This window comes from Platichthys flesus, chromosome 16 (genome assembly GCF_949316205.1).
Source record: "Platichthys flesus chromosome 16, fPlaFle2.1, whole genome shotgun sequence".
Taxonomy (NCBI): Eukaryota; Metazoa; Chordata; class Actinopteri; order Pleuronectiformes; family Pleuronectidae; genus Platichthys; species Platichthys flesus.
The window spans coordinates 2,998,290-3,015,215 of record NC_084960.1 but is presented as its reverse complement, the minus strand read 5'-3'; the positions used below and the strand labels follow the sequence as shown (position 1 = coordinate 3,015,215).

At 43.4% G+C, this 16,926-nt stretch overlaps 1 protein-coding gene across 1 annotated transcript in view; it reads left to right on the top strand.

The window, feature by feature from the left end:
* The window catches only part of LOC133970809 (meiosis inhibitor protein 1), a 34,973-nt gene extending 18,212 nt beyond the window's left edge, over positions 1 to 16,761 (top strand). Inside the window, exons 20-32 of the mRNA XM_062407867.1 lie at positions 127 to 312; positions 461 to 565; positions 653 to 836; positions 2,525 to 2,641; positions 2,731 to 2,841; positions 4,390 to 4,562; positions 4,852 to 4,936; positions 6,185 to 6,363; positions 8,772 to 8,853; positions 9,206 to 9,312; positions 9,720 to 9,851; positions 14,196 to 14,323; positions 14,868 to 16,761. Coding sequence (XP_062263851.1) covers positions 127 to 312; positions 461 to 565; positions 653 to 836; positions 2,525 to 2,641; positions 2,731 to 2,841; positions 4,390 to 4,562; positions 4,852 to 4,936; positions 6,185 to 6,363; positions 8,772 to 8,853; positions 9,206 to 9,312; positions 9,720 to 9,851; positions 14,196 to 14,323; positions 14,868 to 14,922 — 1,644 coding nt within the window. The 3' untranslated portion in view covers positions 14,923 to 16,761. The remainder of the gene's footprint in view (positions 1 to 126; positions 313 to 460; positions 566 to 652; positions 837 to 2,524; positions 2,642 to 2,730; positions 2,842 to 4,389; positions 4,563 to 4,851; positions 4,937 to 6,184; positions 6,364 to 8,771; positions 8,854 to 9,205; positions 9,313 to 9,719; positions 9,852 to 14,195; positions 14,324 to 14,867) is intronic.
* The last annotated feature ends 165 nt before the right edge of the window (positions 16,762 to 16,926 follow it).

Genomic DNA, 16,926 nt, shown 5'->3' with positions numbered 1-16,926 from the left:
AAACTTTTTGACAGCTACGGAGAAAGCAGTGTGTGTGTGTGTGTGTGTGTGTGTGTGTGTGTGTGTGTGTGTGGGCTCATCTGAAATAAAGTACTTATCCATCTCTCATCATCAACCTACTAAAAGGCTCCTCTGAGCTGCATCAGCAAAGCGCTGTCGTCGTGCCAGAGCTTCTCATCCCTCTACATTCACCATCCCGCACTCCTCCACTTCATCTGTCGCTATCCGGAGCTGGCCGAGAAATTTGGGGCCTTGGTCCTGGAACTTTGGTTGACCAAGCAAACACTGGAGGCGGATGCCAGGACGTCCATGGTGAGGGGGCTGTCGTTCTTCCACGTCTGTCTCAGACATAACTTTGAGTTTCACAAGTTCATTTGTTTTGCATAGAATGTTTTAGACTAAGTTTTATAGTTTCTTCTGAACTGATGAAAAGCTGATTGGATGACATTGCTGGGTTTAGGCAGGTGAAGAAGGTGATGCAGGAGAAAGGCCGGAACAGAAGCCAGACATAGAAACCGTGGAGCTTCTGACTTTGAAGTACCCGACTGTCGTTCTGACCCTTCTGGTAAGAAACAACCTGGTCACATTTAAATGATCACACTTTCATTACTAGTCTGTTTGTGTCTTTGTGTTTGATTGCGTGTTTGTATAGGACATGCTGTGCACCAGGGAGCCCCCCCTGGCAGAGCGAGCCCTCGGGGTGCTACAAGTGCTTTTGGGTGGTCGACGAGACTACGAGGTTGATCTGTGTGCCAAACCCAGGCTCCTGCAGGCCCTACAGAGGTTCAGTGTGGAGGTTCAGGGTCATGGGCTCGGGCAGGGACACACCACACAAGGTAAGAGACAATTAACTGCCAGAAGAACTTCGTTATTGAATTCCTTTAGCATGCATTTGAGACAAAAATGCAATTACCCTGTAGGAGCGACATGAAGACATTTCATAATCATTCAGGCAGTGTTTTTATCAGTCAGATATTTTTACTTTATATTTATCGTTGAAGACCAGATTCAGCTCGTTTCACTTGAGATAAATTTTGCTGTTTACTCGGCTGAGTTTTTATGATGCAACACTGTTTTCCTCCTATATGTTTTTTATGCCTCTGACAAACATGTTAAGACTTTGCATAGCAAATGGAAGCTTTAAATGAAATTGTCTCGACTCTGTACGAGCTCAAAACCAATAGTACACCCACACATGCACGCGGGTATATGAGTCTTCCCAGTGGGCTCCTGCACTGGGAGACGCAGTAGAACAAATCCAGCCTGGCAGTCCTTTTTCTCCCCACACAGCAAACTCTGAAAGTTTCTTAATTAAATCTCAGTTTTATAAAAAGCCAACATCATCAGCCACACCCAAGCTTTATTTGTCTCAGATGCCCGTGTCTCCATATTGACTGGAAAGTTTTTCATTAGTAAAATATATTTTTGTTAAATGTCTCTCCAGAGAACGGCCATTACATTGTGTTTTAATTCAGATATCTAATTATAAGTTAAGAAATGAGGCTAAAACATTCTACGCCAGCTTTTGCCTCCTAATAATTGTTGGACAGCTGCGTCAGGACCCAGTGTAATTATTCGTTTATACTGGATCATTAAATAGAATTACCTGTGACAATTTATGTTTGTTAGGCCATTAAACCATGGTTATGAGATAGCCTTGTTAAAGTTGTTATTGCCATATTTGTGTGTATAAATATTGCATGCTAGGAGCATAAACTGTAAATGCAGCAATGACTCCTGTTTACTGCCTGCTAGAATTAACAAACTTTCAAGATATCAGACATTAAAACTCTTGAGCTTCTAAGATGGCGATTCTGGACGAGGTGTCATCGTTCTATCTGTTTACTTGACGAGGTTAATGAGCGCAGCTAAAGGGCAGAACACCCGCGAGCCGGCTGGGGAGTGAGAATCTGTTGCAGTGGTTAGCCTCTGCATGCTCTCTGCTCATCCCCAGCCCTGTGGGAATTACAGAGCGTTCGGCTGCATGTGGTCCAGTTGAGCCTTCTCTAATTTGTATTAATATATACTTTATATTAGTCTAATGCAGCAGCATCCAGAGGGAAGATGTTTTAATGCAATGCACTACATCAGTGGAAGGGGTATTTAGATGAATGCTCTGCCTGATCCTTCTCCAGTCTCCTTCCTGATAGGGTAACCATGCACGTTGTCTTCTTGCACCTTAAAACAATTTTCTTCTTTCTGCTTCTTCTTGGTGAACACTGTACTGAATGCTCCAGCCAACTCGTGTTACCTCACTTGTTTCAGGAAATGTGCAGTGTCAGTTTAGACAATGTCTAAAACTACCCGGGGAACATCACAGGTTTCTGTCTCAGTAATGAGGCGAGATGAAAGGTTAATTCAGGATGAGTGTCAGTCTTTTAGCTGCACCCTCCTCTTCCTCTCTCTCATACACACCACTGTCTCTCAGCTTTCTTTCTCTTTGCTGATTTGTCTCTCACACCATTGTCTCTTTTTAAAGTGTCCGTTTACACTCTTACTTTGTCTTTTGTCTCTTTATGTTCAGCAGTGAACTCGCTCCCTCTGGTGCTGAAGCTGCTTTCTGTGATGCAGGCCAGTGACTCGTCTTCATCCTCCTCCTACAGAAAGACGGACGCATTGCACTTCAAGCTGCTCTACCATGGTGAGTTCCAAAGGGGCTGCTGATTCTAAGTGTAGTACCCTGATCCATTAACGCTCTGGACTCTACAATCCTTTGTTTGTGTGGGTCAGTGAGTAATATCGCAGGAAAGTTGACACCGACCAACGTGGAGAGCCTGCTGCCTGCGTTCAGCTACCTGTACTGCTGCCTGAGCCTGTGTCCTGCACACTGCGGTGACAGAGGTTAGACACACTCTTCTCTGGATTCACATACTTGTCTCACCCTCCTTACTATCCTGACATCTTTCAAACCCTCTTCACCCTATATCTGTGTGTCTGTGTCTCGCTCCCTCTGCCCCCCCCCCCCGGTTCAGCGTCTCTCTCCTGCCCTGTGTTGACAGAGGTGAGCGGCTGACCCTGGACAATGTGCAGCACTGAGACACAGAGGAAATAATAATCACACAAGCTGACACCTGCTGTACATCTTTATGATGCAGAGGCTGTGGCTCAGTCCTGGAGACTACTCATACACTTGTGCACGTGTAGTTCTGCAGTCATGTCTGAAACTTCTCACACAGTTGTGTTGTCACCTTGCTAAACCTAACCACTGTATACACATAGCCAAAACAACAAAAACAGACAAACAGACACTTGTGCAGTAACATGGTCAGTAGATGTATATGTCTTGTATGAACACCGCACAAAAACTCTACATTTTTCTTTTAGCATATAAGAGAGAAACATGTATGTTGAGGGAATCTATCAGGTGAAGGTTTTATTATTTTAGACATGTCTGTTCGAGAGGAAACAAAACAGAATCCAACAAACACAACATTGCAATTAATGAGCCGAAATATAGAAGAAAGGCTCCTCTGTGGAACTCGGTAATGAATAATTTACCGTGAGCTGCCGTCAACATAATCAACAAGATGAATCAAGACATGCTCCACTGCCTCATATCAACAACATCAATTATACGACATGACGTTTTGATTGGAACAGATTTTATTACAACCTAAATGATTTGCCGGCGCAGACTTGGAGGGGAACAAGCCTCAGTGGAGGTTACTGGGCTGCAGTTGTTGTTAATAGGACCAGTGGCCAGAGAGCAGGGTGCCACTGGGAGGTGGAGATAATTATGCCCAAAGCATTGGTTTACTGTCTCTGCTGCAGCCAGTACCTCGATTCACCATCTGCATCCCTAGTGGTTTGCTTTATGGGGGGGGGGGGGGGGGGTCAACCTTGGGCGAGATAGTTGCTGGTGTATTGCACCAGAGTAGCACAGTCGTTCTTCAGTCTCTCTCACTCAAGGCAAACAGTCAGATAGTAAACTTAAATGTAGTTTTTCTAGTTCTTACAATTGGCAGCTATATATATATGTGTGTATATATATATATATGCACCTGGTTTGGTTAAGGCTGAGGTGCCAGACTCCAGTTGCAGTATAAAGTGAAAGTGAGAAAATCCTTGCATTCAGGTTCGAGCACCTGTGTGTGTGTGTGTGTGTGTGTGTGTGTGTGTGTGTGTGTGTGTGGGTGTCAGTGTCAGTGTGTGGGTTTCATATTTAACAAGCTTAACACACATTCCAATTGACATACGTCCCAAAGGTGTCTCAGGTGCCACAGAAATGGTTAATAAATGTGAGTGGTTGCCTGGAGTGTGTCACCACGTATAAATCCAGACCAACTGCTATTCATGCACACACACACACACACACACACACACACACGCACAGTTGCACAAGTGCAGTTCCCATCAAAGTGTGATGACATAGAGCCTTCTCCTCCCCAGCTGTCTCCATGCTGCTCTCCAACAGTGGACTGATGGACCAGCTGCAGACAGTCCTCTCCTCCTCCTCTGCTCCATCCCTCTCTCCATCAGCCTGTCCTCCTTCCTCCCTGCTGTGCTGCAGCCAGCTCCTCCTGTCCTCCCTCATTACCTTGCAGCATGTTCACTCAGCTCAGGTACATGCTGCAGCTCAGCTCTGCTCTTATCACAACTTCAGGACAAAACTTCCCACAGTCAAGGGCGAGACACAGAACCTATACATGAGAGCGCAGATTCAGATGTGGGGCGCAGAATGAAACACAAATTGGATCTGTTTAAAATGCACTTTCTTCTCTTGGCTCTCTGCTGGCACTGCAGACGTAATACATTCTTACTTCTATTGATGCTTTTGACCTGATTGTGTTATTCTTCTTACTCTCCCCTCTCTCCCGTCTGCTTCCTTTTTATCTTTCATCATTATTAAAGGTCCATAAGAGCGTCAGCTGGAGTCTGGACGCAGCTGTGGAGCGACTGCTCTTTCGGAAAAGACACACAGACAATCTCCTGCTGGGTGACAAAACTCTGAATTTTTTAGTTGATGATTATCTTTTGAAATACTTTCTGTTCATGCGGGCAGCAGAAGCCGAAACAATTCATCATGCTGACTGATTAGCACGCACGTGTAACCTAAGAATACTCCAGTGACTTTCCAGCAGCTTGTGTTTTGTCTTGTTTTAAATATTCGTATTTTCCTCAGATAATCCCTCCTGTTCAGTTCTATTGCAGCCACACGAGCGCATGTGTTAAACCACAGTGCACATCAGCTGGGTTCGGATTTGAGCAAAGTCAAGCAGCTTTGATTACTGCAGCCAGCCACCTTCCATACAGTTCACAAACCTCAGGACAGACTAATGAGATTCACCACTGTTTGCTTTTTAAGGTTCCGTGGGGACAGGGGCTGTTAATGTTATGCATCGGGAGGTAACCCAAAAACCCTGGGCTTGCATTTCACACAATTTCATTACATAAAGTGGCCCACATCCTGCTACAGCACTCGCAGACAGATCATCCCTGCTGCTCCTGTGTCTCCATCTGTCAGCTGGATAAGTGGCCTGTCACGATCGCTGTGATGTATTGGCTCCCCATCTCGTTGCCTGCCTGTCTCTCTCTCTCTCTCTTCACTCTTTCACTCACTCTGCCTCCTCTTCTACTCTCTTTTTTATGATTTGCTGTATGCTCTGCCTCTTCTTCCTCTCTTCTGCCGCTAATTGTGTGTTCGGCCCCTCATTGACCTCTAATCTCAGTGTACACGGCATAAGTGGAATTCAAGTAGTTGAAAGGTTGCACATTGGACCCGCTGTGTTTTACTAGTCACTTTGGACCACGTCTCTGTATCTCCATCACTACTTTGATCCCTCAGCCTTGCTGCCCTTCCTTCAGCCCGTCTCTCACCACCTCACACACTCTTTACACTCGGCTCTGAATTCTTTCACTTCTTTCGCTCCCTCTCTGTCACATTTCTATTCAAAACTCGCACTCGGTTCCTTTCATCTGTGATTCTGCCGCTCTCCTGTGCTTCTATTCCCTCTGCTGCCAACTTTTAATATCTTTTTCTATTTCATACTTCCACTTCCCACTCACTCACTCACTCACTCACTCACTCACTCACACCCTCGGTTCTGCTGTGCACCTTTTTCCTCTGTGGCCTTGCCCTCTACTTTCGTTTGCTTTCTCCACTTCCTTTCTGTGTGTTTATGCATTCCATCTTCTTCTGATTCCAACCATTTCACTCTCTTTCTTCTCTCACTTCTCTTTTCAGTCAGCGGCCTGAGGTTGCTGCAGGCTCTACTTGACGTTAACCTGGTATCAGCAGTCGTATGTGTGAGCACTGGTTCTGATTTGGTTGAGCCCCCGGGGGTCCAAGACGGAGCGTTGTTCCCGCTCAGCTCCAGGGGGGTCCAGTGCCTCTCAACTGCTCTCACTGGACTTCTATTGCAGGTTGTACCACTTCTGGGGGTTAGAACTAAATATATTGAACAGTCTTGAACATAATGTTTAATTTTCCATCAAAAGAAAATGTTGAGTCTAGGTTTTCCACATTTCCTGTTCGTAGGAGGCAGGAACAACCATTAGTAGATTATGCACAGTAATTAAAGTTAATAACAATATGTGCAACAATTTTAAACCAAAAAGATGACATCAGATTTGTCAGTGTCAATTTCTCCTCAAATACATAAACACAACCATCTGCTCACAGAGCTGCAGCCTTAAATGATACGAGTGGGTCTTTTTCTCCTTTTCTCTGCGTTCACTCCATCCTGTGTCTCCTGCAGCAGAGACATTCAAAAGGGAATCTTTAGAATCTCGACAGCATGACATTGAATCTGCCTCACACTAACAAGGTTCTGCAGAAAACTAGATTGCAATTGATTTAGCAGTTAGCATAACGGAATGACTTACACATCCAGAGCATCGCAGGTGTCTCAAAAAATGTAATATCGTGTAGTTGGTTTATTGACTTTGATAGTTTGAAACATTACTTCTGGATGAAAACCAGCACAGAGAGAGACAATTTGACTCCAAGAAAAAAAGGCAGAATATAGACTGTTTATTAAATGGATCATAATGTATCTTATCTCATAGCGTCAGCTGTGCACTGAACATACACACAGTGCATAGCAGTGGGACATTAATATGATTGATCACACAAGATTAGATTAGATGAGATTCAACTTTATTTTCATTGCACAGTACAAGTACTTATACAACGAAATGCAGTTTAGCGTCTAAGCAGAAGTGCAAAAAAGGAGTTAAAGTGCAGAGTATTGTGCGTATTTAAAATGTAAATAAACAAGATATGTACAGTAGCAAATATATATGGAATAATACAGTATTAACAGGTATTGATATGAGAACTATGAGCAGTAATAAAGGAAATTGTACAGTATTACCAGCTTTTGTATGATATAAGAACTATGAGCAGTAAGTGATATATCTGAAGTAGTACAGTATTAACAGGTATTGTATGATATAATAAATTTAAGCAAGATAAATATATAAATATGAATATACTATAGGCAGGATAATACAGTAGTAAAAAAAATAACAGTGTAGTGCAAGTGTTCACTGTTACAAACCATGCACATTGAATCCTATCTTTGCTTACATCAGTTAATGGTCTATGAATGAAGCAAAGATCTTGTGAATCAATAAATTCCAAGGCTTGCAGGAGGTAATAGCACTAGTGTGAAGTTATGCCAGTGAGATACATACATACTGTGAGTAGCTCAGTTCCATGACTCACAGGTCGTCTGGATACAGGTCCAGAGTAAACCTGTGTATTTATATTTCATCTATATAAAGATGATCAAAGCATCTCCACTTCCTCCCACTATCCATAAATAAAACCTAAATATCCCAGAGGCAAACGCCACCATCCTGTGCATTTGGATTCAGATTCTGAGACGTGGAATATTATATATATAAATAATGTATATTTACAGAATAAATACAATTCTGACAATCTGAAAATACTCTGGATAAAACATTAAACTGGTATCATTGGATGTTGTGCATGTTGAATTCTCTTTTATCCTCGGCCTGTGTTGCAGCTTCTGGTTCCACACCAGTGGCATTTCTCTGTGTTTTAAAACCTCTGCTGCACTGAGCTCCAGCTCTATGGCTCAGTGCTCTGTCGTCTGCTGGGCAGCAGCTGATATGAGTAACAGTTCCCTCCTCTCTCCTCGTTTTGTGCTTTCTTGATGCTCTGGTCTGGTGGTAGGAGGAATCATCACAGCGGATCTTCTCTCTCCTCTCCTTATTTCCTCACTTTCTGTCCCTCTTTCTTGTTTGTTCTCTTATTAAACCCTGCCCTTTAATGTGTATGTGCTCATCCCATCTCTTTACATCTGTTCTTCCTCCGACCTCCAGCCTCTTCTCCTCCATTGCTCCCTCATCCCCTCTCACTCATAACCTTTTCTTCTCCCTTCTCCTCTCTGCCTCCAGATCAGATTGTAACTCTCCACTGTCATCTGTTAAATCTACCTGGCCTACTTTAGTATTTTTGGACCCCACACTGTTCTCACTGGCAGCACTGACTCTGCAAGAGAGACGAGGGTTATCAAAATATCTGAGTTTTCCTTTGTTCTCTTTCCTTCATCTCTGTCCATTAGCGAGCATGTGTCCGTGGGTGTGTGTGTGTGTGTGTGTGTGTCTGTTTGTGGGTGGGGGGTGTGGGGGTTGTTCATGTCTTCTTTCTGTTCATTTGTTACTGTGTTTGTGCTCATATCCTACAATCCACACAGGCAAATCTCTGTGACTCAGTGGTTTGACATTTAAGAGATTTAAGATTCTCTTTTTTTGTGTGAACGCTCATCTTTGCTCTTGCGTGTTAACTTTCTCTTTAGAAGCACGAGCTGTTGCTGAGAGCTGCTGTCAACTGTCTAAGCTCCTTGCTGGGCTTCCTTCAGAGGAAGAGGGATACTTCAGGTATCAGGAGAGATGCAGACAGTGTCGGCAATCTGTACATGTCTAAATGACACAGAGACAAAATTAAAAGAATATTCCAGAGTGTTAGTGCTGTGTCTGTTATGTTGTGTTTAATTCTCTTCGTTGTCTGCAACACATTAGGATGCTTGTTTGTTTTTCTACGTGCTCCTGATGTCTGGATGTTGTGGCTTTTGGCAAGATTTCAGTCATTAAACATTTTTATTAATTGCACGTGGAGGAATAGACCAAATTAAACAGCACTCATCTGAATTAGGGATCCTCACTTGTCATGTTTCTCCCCGGGTCTGTTTCCTGTGTGTGTGTGTGTGTGTGTGTGTCTGTGTGTGTGCAGGGAAACATGCGGTGTGCCAGCCATGGACTCGATTCCTCCTCTACTGCCTGCTCAACTCAGGAGACGGCTGCCTGCTGCACCCTGCCATCCTCAGACTCATCACACTGGTGAGAGCTTCCACACTGTCACACCCATGCCACTAAAATCTGATATGATATCTTGGACACGGTTGTGAGCAGGAATGAATACGCCAGAAACACGTTACTCCACACTTTGGTCAATAATGAAGCTCCACACCTTTTCTGGATTTTCATTTTCTCCCAAAATTAAGCAGATTTAATTGACTTCAACATCAACCTGCAACAAAAACCAATTACTTCAGCTGATGAGCATGTTTGTATGATCTGTTTGTGTGTATTTATTTCAACCTACATCTCCTCTCTCACATCTTCACTCTAATTCTCCTGTGTGTTGCTTGTGACTGCATCTGCGGATGATTGTGCATTCTGATGTGTATATCTACCCGTGTTTGTGTGTTTGTGTGTGTGTGCGTGCATGTTTGTGTCTTCTGCAGCTCCTGCAGCACAGCAGCACGTCAGTCCTGTGGGAGCCTGACCTGCTTCAGGTGATGGAGGCAGCGGAGAGGACGGGGGTGAAGGAGCTCAGCCGAGAAGCAGCACAGGCCCTGAGGCTCCTCCTCACACAGGTACACTGTGTACACACATCCAGGGTCACACACACACACATTGTGTAGATTCTCTCAGCAACAGGCCTCTGACTGGCAGCTATGAATATCTAAGCTCCTGGAATGAATGAATTAGAAAATAAATTAGGTAGGGATTTAGAGGAGTGGAAATCTTCACACCACGAGTCACCAGACGTTTTTACAAGGAAAGATTTGTTGGTTCAGTATCTGGAGGCGGCTCCGTTTGATCTTTAACGTAAGAGTGATCTGTGGGCAGCCTCACTCCTGAGGTGTGTGTTGATTAGAAGTGTTGCCTCTGGAGGCTTTCAGCTTCTCTAGACAATGTTTGCAGGTTTGCTTCATTACTGTTTTCAGTTTCCCTTTTGGACATTCGGGTTGAATCTAAAATATTGCCAAAAAGGCTTGTTTGCTTGAAACCAAATCCTCCGTCAGTGGGGGAACTTTCCTCCCATCATGAACTTCTACTCTGGGATAGGATGCTGCTCTTCTTCTGAACTCAGTATCCGTTTTATATGAGGTGTGGCCAGTGGGCATGTTATATAATAGATGCATGTTTGAACACCGTGTCACTCCAGTCAAATCCACATCCGTAGCAGCTCTGGCATCAAGTTCAGACAAAGTTCAGACTCTGAGTTCACACAGTGCGTCGAGTAGATTGAAATCCTTCTCATGTGCCGTAAAGAGCAGGACGGAGACAGCAGGGGAAGGTTGTTCATGCATTTAAGATGCAAATACTCCACACAGAACCACCAACATGCCAATTTACAACAGAGTGGGACTCCCTCACACTTTACACAGTGATGCTAGGTACAACTTTGATTGAGCGCTTTGACCGGTTTAAAGACTATCGTGAAGAGGGATATCGACGGCCCCCAGTTGGATGATGCATGTTCTATATGTACTGTCACACAACGATGCTTGTCTATCTCCACTTCACTCTGCTTCCACTCTTGTGATTGTATCATTAAGGGTCAGGAGCTCCTTCCAATGTGTCCCAGAACTTATATGTGTCCCCACAGCTAAAGGAACGTGGCCACATGCAAACCAGACAACCTCTGGATCTGGTCTGAGTGAGCGGTTCTCCAACATGTGTCTTAGATGCATTAACATCTGCACTCAACTCATTGTCATGTCCATTGAACCTTGTTCGATGCTGAGAGCTGGTAAATAAACAACAGCAAAGTGATGCACATGGTCCCAAACCACACTCAGATGGACTCTGGCATTCAAACCAACGTCTGCCAAGAAAACATTCCCCCGCTCTGTTAGATCACCACCAACAGCCGGGAGTGTTGACACGTTGTGGGCTTCTCTGAATAAGCAGATGTGCAGTTGTTACTGATAAAGTGCTCTTTGCTTGTGTCCTTCTTGTTAGAGCTACAGCAGCTTAGCAGCGACTGCATAAAGGCCCTTTGGGGTTTGCTTCAAAGAATCGTTAATCACAGACGGAAGAGCAGCAGCTCCATCAGGTTGCTCACGTACAGGACCAGAAATGCATTTAGTATGCTGCAAGTGGCTCAGAATCTGAGGAGTGACAGAATGATGACTGCAGCTCACAGTGCAGTGTGTGCCAGGGATTCATGGACTGTGTGAAGGCTTGTGTGTTAGTGTGTGTGTTTGTGTGTGTCTGAGGCAGTTTAAGGGAGGCAGGGTTCAATGTTCTCCCAACATTCTCGACAGTATGATTTTTCTCTCCTGTCATCCTCTGCTTCAATATGTCACACACACACACAAACACACACACACACACAAACAAACACACACTTCACGCTTCTCACGGCTTTTGTCAAACTGCTTTTACACTGAAGTGAAATCTCAGTTTATGGCGACATTATCTGAGCACATTTGTCAGTGAGCTGGTATCACATCACTATCTGACTTCCCCCCCCCCCCACGAGTCCTGACACAACCACCATCTGAGGCTGTGTACGTGTGTGTACACTCGCACTGTGAGCACACATGCATCATTTGCTTTCACAGCCTCTGGGTATTTCCGCCTCTGAATACATGTGCATGTTTCTCTCACTGGACGTGTCTGATCCAGTGTTGAGTAGAAGCAGAGGTGAAGCTGCTGCAGCTTGCTCTGCACACACTGTAGCTTGTCAGATCACAACTGATCTAAGGCGAGAACTTCTTCTCATGATTTCCAAAGCTTGCAGACTTCTAATACCCCTTTTAATTTTTGCTAATAATGCCCAACCTTTCACTTTTCCCCCTTTTTCCTTGCATCTCTTTGCACTGCAAATTGTTCTCACCCTATTAACGCCACTTCATTCACCTCCGGTCGCCCCTTTGGCTCTTTTAAATCAATGAACATTGTTGGAGGCATCTCTTTATTCTGCCCCTTGTCCTCAAAATACTCACTTGCTTGCTGTTGCCAAATAAATAACAGATGTTCAGGTGTTAATCTCAAATGCTGCTTCTCTCTTAATGATGAATTTACATTATGTAAATTGTTGTAGTCTTCTGCTGCAGCCTTGTTGGACCCAGAATCTGGTTTTGTTGTAGTCTTATGAGTGAGCCTTGACTCTGGGGGTGTGGGTGTTTACTTTGCATGATGTAATCACATGTAGCCTTTATCCCGTCTGTTAGTTTATCCTCTGTAATACCATCAGCTCTTGTGCACTCCAGCTTAAAACCTGCACCAGTTCAAACCAAGAGACACCAGCAGTCTCTGATCCCTACAGCTGTCAGTGCAGCTGCCTTATTATAATGAGCATGAGGAGGATTATGATAAACTGGTGACATAATTGTACCAATAATTGTGCTGATGCAGCTTACAACAGTATTGTATCTATATTCTTTTATTTCTCTGTGATTCTTAAAAGACGCTGACGACCTTCATGACGACCTTTAGGACATTTATTAGTTCATTTCTGCTCTTTTCTTACATAAAGCAGATTTAATTCCATGTTCTTGATCATCACTCAGCTCAGATCTTCAGGCTGGATGTGAAGATCACAGTGAAGTGTGAAGGGAGGCGTCAGCAGCTCAGGACGCTTAGCTGCTCTTTCCACTAATCTGGTTCCATTCATGCTGTTCAGTCTACTTGCCTAAGTGTCCTTGGGCAAGATGCTCAACCGCAGATTGCTCCTGATGGCTGTGCCGGCAGCATATGGATGAGTCTCTTCAGTGTCTGACAAAGTGCTGGATGTAGAGGAGCTGTGTGAAGGAGTGAATGTCGATCCACTGAAAAGCCCCTCGAGTGGTTATTACGACCACAAAAAGCTCCACATGAACACAGAGCCTAGTCCAGGCAGTGAGTGAATGCACTCAGGTGATTTGAAGTGACCTTCAGGTAGTCTGTGACCTTCATGCAGGGGGCGGCAGATCAGTGGCAGCTTGGTGATGCTTCATGAACCAGTCCCCCGCTGCTCGTAGCTGCCGTCTGTGACCTGTAACCTTTTGAAAAACCTCCTCTGGTCTTTTCTATGAGATTTTCATTTCCATTAAGCTGCATATGGCACTTGTTCTATGTTCTCTATTGTCTGAAGTAGACAGCTACATCAACAGTACAGCTTTTGAACAACATTTGCTGCTCCATCGTCTTTAAACTCATGGTATCTCTTGTATGTGCCTTTCACAGCTCAAATCAATTTTTGCATATTTGCCGTAGAAGTGGTTCCTGTCTTGCTTCCTCATTCAGCACTTTGCAAGTCCCCTGTGTGTGGGCGCGTGTTTGAAGTTGGTTTCTGTATTACTCACGTTAATCATTGACTGTTACTGTGAGCCCAGTTTTAAGGTGAGATAAGGTTTTGGAAAGTGGTAGTTAGGGTTCAGGTATTGTGTTTTCTTAGTTGCTCTTTGGTTCAATTTAAAAATGTAATAGTTCTAAAGCTTGTATGTGGCTGAAACATGATTATTACAAAATAGGAAAAGTAATTTGATTTTAAAGGTCAGAGGTCAAGATCCTAATGTCTAATGGACTGTTGAAGTGATGACTCTTTCTATCCTAAATTTGAAGCTACAAGCTTTTTTATTGGAAATTATTATGGATAAAAGTAGACTGAAGTGTTTATAAAGTGAGTAAATGTGTGTGTTGGCCCCAGTGTTTGTAAATGAGCCCTGATTACATAATAGCATCTGTTTGCATCAGTTCATTTGAGAAGTCCTGGCTGAGTAATGGTGTAACTTCATCACTGAGTCAGATGTTGGTCCAGCCAAAACACTTCAACACCATTCTCTCTCTGAAGACATTTTATTTAATCTATTCTTCAGTATTTGTTTTTTTTGTCCTCTCACCTCCCAAACCATTACTCATCTCTCTCTCCTCACACTGCTCGGCCTCTCCTCCTCCTCTGAACACCACAGAATAAATCCCTCGTTCTTCTTTCGTCCACTCAGGTCCAGAGCAGCGTCCTGCAGCCGCCACCGACAGAGGAGCACAAGCAGAGAGTGAGGAATATGATGGAGGCCCTCAGCGTCCAGACACCAGCCAAGAGCTGCTCTCCCAGTCTGCCCAGCAACGTCCTGTATCCCTCAGCTGAAGTGAAACAACCTCTAATCTGTAGAAACCACACACACACTGACTCTCACATGTAATGGAACTCCGGCTCACAATATACAAACACCTCCAACGTGCCTTTGTGTGTCTTACGGGGTTTTGTTAAAGCAGCACGAGTCATCATCACGAGCGTTCTGTTCCTCCGAGTCAGCAGAACATCCCCATGGATTTTCTTTGGTCGATTTATCGTGTGTGTTGTGCGTTTCACTTAGTCTCAATGTTTTACAACAGAGTCATTAACTGCATTTCACTCAGCGTCACTACTTAAAGGTGCTCTACATTCGTCAGGCTGATTTACTCCCTCCCTCCCCCCCAAACACACACACAGGCATGCACTCTTCATCATCCACCCACACACTCTCATATACCCTGTGAACGTCAGCGCAGTTTGATATTAGCTTCGTGATATATAAAAACGAGTATTGTCGTGTGATATTTAAAGTTAACAAACACAAGAAACATGCAGAACCCGACTCGTCTCCTTCCTTTGTCTCCTTGACTCGTCTCTGCAGACACGCTGGAGATGTGTTTGTCTGCCTGTCGGATTTCACTCTGACAACCGGCTGATGTTCCCGGGAACCTAAACATGGAGTTTATAAATGATGAGTTTAACAGTTCTTTTTACTTAATTTATTGTTAAGTTTCTTTGATCCTTGCAGTCCTTGAGGCTTCTCGTGTTTCTCTGTTCTCATCTTAAAGCAGCAGGTTCTTAACTGTAGTGCCACAGTGAAAGAATCCACAAACTTGAATTGTTTTCTCTGAAGTACTTTGAATTTACAGGTGGTGTTAAAGACGAGTTGTTCATCTCTGAGCTTTTGTGATCTTGATTTCTGATTTAAAATCCATTTGTGCCTTTGTTGTAGGCCGACCTCAATGTTATGATCCTTCTTCTATGTTCGACCATTCATTTCACCGAACCAGACGATCTCTACGTTTTCCTTCCCCACCTGAAGGACACGATCTTCATAAAGATGTTGCTTCGTTTAGAACTTTACAGCTGCGTAGTCTCAGCAGCGGTCAAGGTCAAACCTGTCGTTACTGTATTAATGTATGATCGGGATGAGCGAGTCACGTTAATGGATTCTGTTAAGTGGCCTTTCTGGCAAATTGAAATAAAAAAGCTGTCAAATTAAAATACTGCTTGTTTTTCTGCTTAGTCCCTCGAGTCCCCGGGGGCTGTGAGCAGGTGACACGTTTGAATCCCTGTGACTCATGAGACACATGAAGTGAAATAACAGCAAAAGAAGTAATTGACTTGGTAATTACAGTTGTTGGCTTCTGGCTTCACCCCATATGCCAATCCCTGTGCGCAGGGGGAAGGTTTGATCCCAGTGAGGGTTGGGGGTTGTACTCCAGACTCTGGCCGTTGACACAAGTTTTTATCCGGCTCTGCCTCCGGTGCTGGAAACTTGACACCCAAGAGGATGTGTTAATTTGCACAAAACATTTGTGCCAGATAAATTTGGTGCAAGAGGTATTAGATGAGCTTCAATTTACCTGGCAGCTTTCAATGAAAGAAAACAAAGGGAGTTAATTTGTGCTCAAGTGAACCATTTATTTTTCAAGTACTCCTGGGCAATAAAACAATATCAATAATAACACCAAAGTGTTTTCTTGTTTAGCAAGCATTTGTCATTCTCTGCCCAAAAAAAGAAGAGTTTAGAAGCACGACCTTCACTCAGGAGCTTATAAAAAAACAGTATTTAAATGTAAAAGAAATAATAATGTGACATCTATTATCTCGGTCGAGACAGAGGTCGCCCACACTGAGTCTAGTTCTACAGGTTTCTTCCAGGTAATGAGGAGTTTTTTCTCTGTTTGGTTCCTCGCTATACATTTAAAGTCTTGACCTTATTATATTAGGTATATCAGCAAGACCGAACAACCAGCTCTGCTCCCAGTTAAACTACATGCACCCTTTATGGACATTTACTCTCTTAATTGAGCTATATTCACCTGTCCAGGCAATAACAATGATTCATGTCCATTAACTGTACATGTCTTTAAACTGTATATATTAGTTTAAATTGGATTTAAATATTTTTCTATATTTTCTTATATTCCTTACACTGCAAGTATTGCATGTCACTTATTATTATTACATATTTTTTACTCTTGCTGCTGTAATACTTTGACAATTCTTCCCATTGTGGGACTAATAGAGAATTATCTTATCTTATCTTATCTTAATATTTAACTGAATCGAATAGCTTTTATTTTATAATTTCTTTTTACCAACATTTGTTATGAAGAACTTTGTAACTTTGTTCAGAAAAGTGCTACACAGATAAAGTTATTCTTATCATTGTGATTATTATGATGATTATTATTGTGAGGATTCTTATTCTTGATGATATTTCCCAGCCCCAGGTCTGAGGTGGTGATTCAGCCTCAAAGCTCACGTGCTCTTTCTTCAGCTTTGCAGATGAAATTATTATATTATTAATATTCACATGTTCATATTTTTTTATTTCAAGTCTTCCTGCAGCAGATGAAACTCTCAGAGGGGAAACAGATCACTGCCACACGCTCTGCCTGTGTGTTCCTCTCTAATCCCTCCGTGCGGAAACC